This window comes from Cyprinodon variegatus, unplaced genomic scaffold, assembly GCF_000732505.1.
Source record: "Cyprinodon variegatus isolate N-32 unplaced genomic scaffold, C_variegatus-1.0 Scaffold1640, whole genome shotgun sequence".
Lineage (NCBI taxonomy): Eukaryota > Metazoa > Chordata > Actinopteri > Cyprinodontiformes > Cyprinodontidae > Cyprinodon > Cyprinodon variegatus.
The window spans coordinates 71,051-74,568 of record NW_015152093.1 but is presented as its reverse complement, the minus strand read 5'-3'; the positions used below and the strand labels follow the sequence as shown (position 1 = coordinate 74,568).

At 38.2% G+C, this 3,518-nt stretch overlaps 1 protein-coding gene across 2 annotated transcripts in view; it reads right to left on the bottom strand.

The window, feature by feature from the left end:
* cldn19 (claudin 19) overlaps window positions 1-3,518 on the bottom strand; it is a 17,835-nt gene that overhangs the window by 5,731 nt on the left and 8,586 nt on the right. For both annotated transcript variants that reach the window (XM_015404124.1, XM_015404123.1), the window contains exon 4: window positions 387-533. In XM_015404124.1, the coding sequence (XP_015259610.1) occupies window positions 387-533 (147 nt within the window). The remainder of the gene's footprint in view (window positions 1-386; window positions 534-3,518) is intronic.

Below are 3,518 nucleotides of genomic sequence, written 5' to 3'. Positions count from 1 at the left end.
AGTAAAGTAAAAATATCAGAAAAATCTACTTGAGTACAGTAACGAAGTATTTGTACTTTGTTACTTCCCATCTCTGCCAAGAACCAAGTCCAACATCTATAATAGATAGATAGAATCTATAATCTTTTGTTTTTTATCATGAGATGATTTACATTCTGGTTGCGTACAAAGAAGTCTTGGTTTGCTGTTTGAGTTTAATTAAAGCTTTCAAATCCTTGCATTAGCATCACATCATGTAACATTAAATACTGTGTACAAGTGTACAAAATAAAAGTCTTCTGCTTTGCTCTATCTTTCATTGTCTGAGAGAAAAGTAAGGATAGGAGGAGCAAGCGTGTCCTTTGCTCTCTGTTTGGGACCTAATGGACAGTGGGGTTTACACGTACTCCCTTGCTGTGGAAGGCTGTGATTGGTGGTAATATGGCTGCCCTCGCATGTTGTCTCTGGAGCAGGAGCAGCACAGTAACGAGCCGCCGAGGACGGTCAGACTGGCGGCAGCCCAGCCCACGAACAAAGCTGAGCCAAACTCATACCTGGACAGAAAGAGTAGAAGAAGACAGAAGCATTTACAGTCAGTCGGAACAGTTGGTCGGATTTCTACAGTTTTGCTGACGTCGATAGTCGGAGCTCTACTCTACATTAGACATGCTGGGATATTATTCATACAAAGGAATGTTTAATTTTCCTGTTGCTGTTTCTTTATCACTGCATGTTAAGTCATGATAATCGGATGATCTGTGAATAAGGTCAGGAGGTCTATACACTGCAAAACATCTTCATCTTTTTTCTTAAAATAAGTGCATTTGTTCTTGAAATGTGGAGGAAAATGAGACCCTTTGCCATTGGAACAAGAAAATTTACAATATAAGATAAGAAAACACAATTGCATTGTTTTATTTCAAGTGTATTTTATCTAATTATCTTATTTTGTCACAGTCTTGGTTTTCCATTTGTTGTCCTATGCTGCCCTCTTGTGTCCTCTTTCCCTTGCTCTGTTTTCTGTTCTGCCCTCACCTGTTTCCAATCCTCCCGTTAGCCCTCTCTTTGTCTCTGTCCCCTTTAAAAGCCTCCCTCTTCAGTTCCTGTTTGCTGGATCCTCGTCTAACGTCTGTCTGCTTACCTCGTCTCTCCCTGGCTCCTAGAGTTTTGGTTTACCCCTGATGTCTCCTTGGTTCTGGTGCGTTTGTTATTTTCTGTTGGATTTTGATTCCCGCCTCAGTTCCTGTAAACCTCATTAAACCCACCTAAATTCACCTCTGCCTACTTGCCTCTGCATTTGGGTCCTCAAACCAACACCCCATCCTGACATATTTTAAGAGTAAAAATACTCATTCCATTGGCAGTTTGTTTTATGCAGGGATTAAAGTCCCCTTTCTTCCTGTAAGCAGCTTAGCAAGACTTTGAGTTTGCTCTTCATGCATTTCAGCTCTGAAGTTTCCAGCTGTGAAACCCTTTTTGATTAAGAGAGGAGGTCCTTCACATTGCTGACAGTCCAGGCCTTATTTGCTGTGCAATGGGAGTCTGGAAAATTCTGACATAATTAGATGAAGGAAGGTTATACAAAAATATATAGAATTGTCCTTAGAGAAGTAGTGACTGCTTCTGCTATAGAAAGTCTACCTGGCTGGAAAATGACATAAAAGTCTGATAAAATATGAGATGATGGTTCAGACTGCGGAAACTTTGAAAACTGTGACATTGGTGGTTTATTTTTAATTTTTTTACAGTGTCCTGTCTGGCAATGTGGCAATAAGAATAATAAAAGAGCCCAACAGATTTTACTTTCACAAGTGTAGCAGAACGGCAATTGCTATATTGCTCCACTTGTTTCATGTATATAAATTGCTTTATGGACACTGCAATGTAAGTAGAGCAGAAAAACAGAAGAAGAAAGGAAAAAAAACAAACAAAAAAACATTGGTGGTTTATAAAACCGGCAAAAACATATCCTATAAAAACATGTACATTTCTGTTAAAATTACAGTTTCACTAATAAAAATAATCAAGTTATAATAAGTTGGTCTTTGGTCTTTTTTTTATTTTTTTTTTATTTTATGCCTATAAGATCAATTATCCTGGGATAGAAAATAATCAGTTAAAGCTGAATAAAAAATTTAATTAAATAATATCTTTAACACGTTAAAGTGTATTTTAAAGTAAGAACTAAAACATTGAGTTTTCTTCAACATTAAAGGTATAGTGGAGGATTTTTGTGAATTTTTCAAAAGACCTACCTCCTCCATTTTTAATTAATAAAAATGCACATCCACAACCCTGTACGTGTGCAAGGGCGAGCCCATTTCTCCTCGAGCACGCTCTGTTTAAAAGACCCTAACTGCATCACTCATACAAGCTTTATTTCCAAAAATAGGATTTGCAATTTTTCCACAATGTCACACTCACTAGCGGTGAAAACGAGGACGAGCATTTAAGATACTATAATGATTGACAGTTAGGAGGACCACTGATTTAGATGATCCACCTGGAAATAAACGAATCTCCTCTATACGTTTTACTGATATTTTGTGGTTGCTCACCATCAGATATTTTTTTAAGCAATAAATTCAGGCAACTTCATGGTCAACTACTTCCATACAGTGGTGAGTGGCGGCTTAGTGGTTAGGGCATAGGGCTTGGAATCCTGAAGTTGTGAGTTCAATCCTCCACTCCCACAGACTGCCACTCTGGGTCCCTGAGCGAGACCCTTAACCCCACACTGCTCCCCAGGCACCGCACAATGGCAGCCCGCTGCTCCCCAAGGGGACGGGTTAAGGTTATTTTGGTTTTTCTGTACTGGTGACATTGGAATGACAACAAAACCCTGGAACAAAAATGTAAAACTCGGCCAGGAACACATGGACCCGTAAATAATAAAGATCATTGCTCACAACCAGATCGCACTACACTCAAAGATTAACAGCTAAGATTTAGCCACAGTAAGAATGTTTTCACTGCTGCTTAAAAAATACTGTTATCTGGATATTCTTGAATGAATTTATTTATTGACATGTAGAGTTTATAAGTAACAAAATTTGAATATGAATTTTGTTCATATTTGGCTGCCACTCCCATGGGGCTTAAACTGCTCTGTGTCTGAAAGTTTGACACCTCCATGACCAAGGCTAATTCTACATTCGGTGGGTTTCAACAACAATAAGAATTCCCAAACGGTGCAATTTAAATTAGAAGGTTCAAACTCTGGTGGTAAATCTTTGGATAGTCGTAATTATTAGATTTCAGAGGTCCAACTAACTTCTGACGGGCTCAGACTTGTTTTATGTCAATCACACAATGATTTGTTCTTTTTTATAAATCACTAATGAAGTGCACTGCAATGCAAGAGACGTCACACATAAAAACCAAACAAGTCACAGAAAAAGTTGCTGACAAGTTCATAAAAAATGAGGAAAAAAGAAAAAAAAGGAACAAAACAGTAAAATCCAACAAGTCCTAAATTGACAGCTGATGGTACCACAACAAATCTGCCCTAACCCAAAAGAACTGAGAAGCCTTATCAA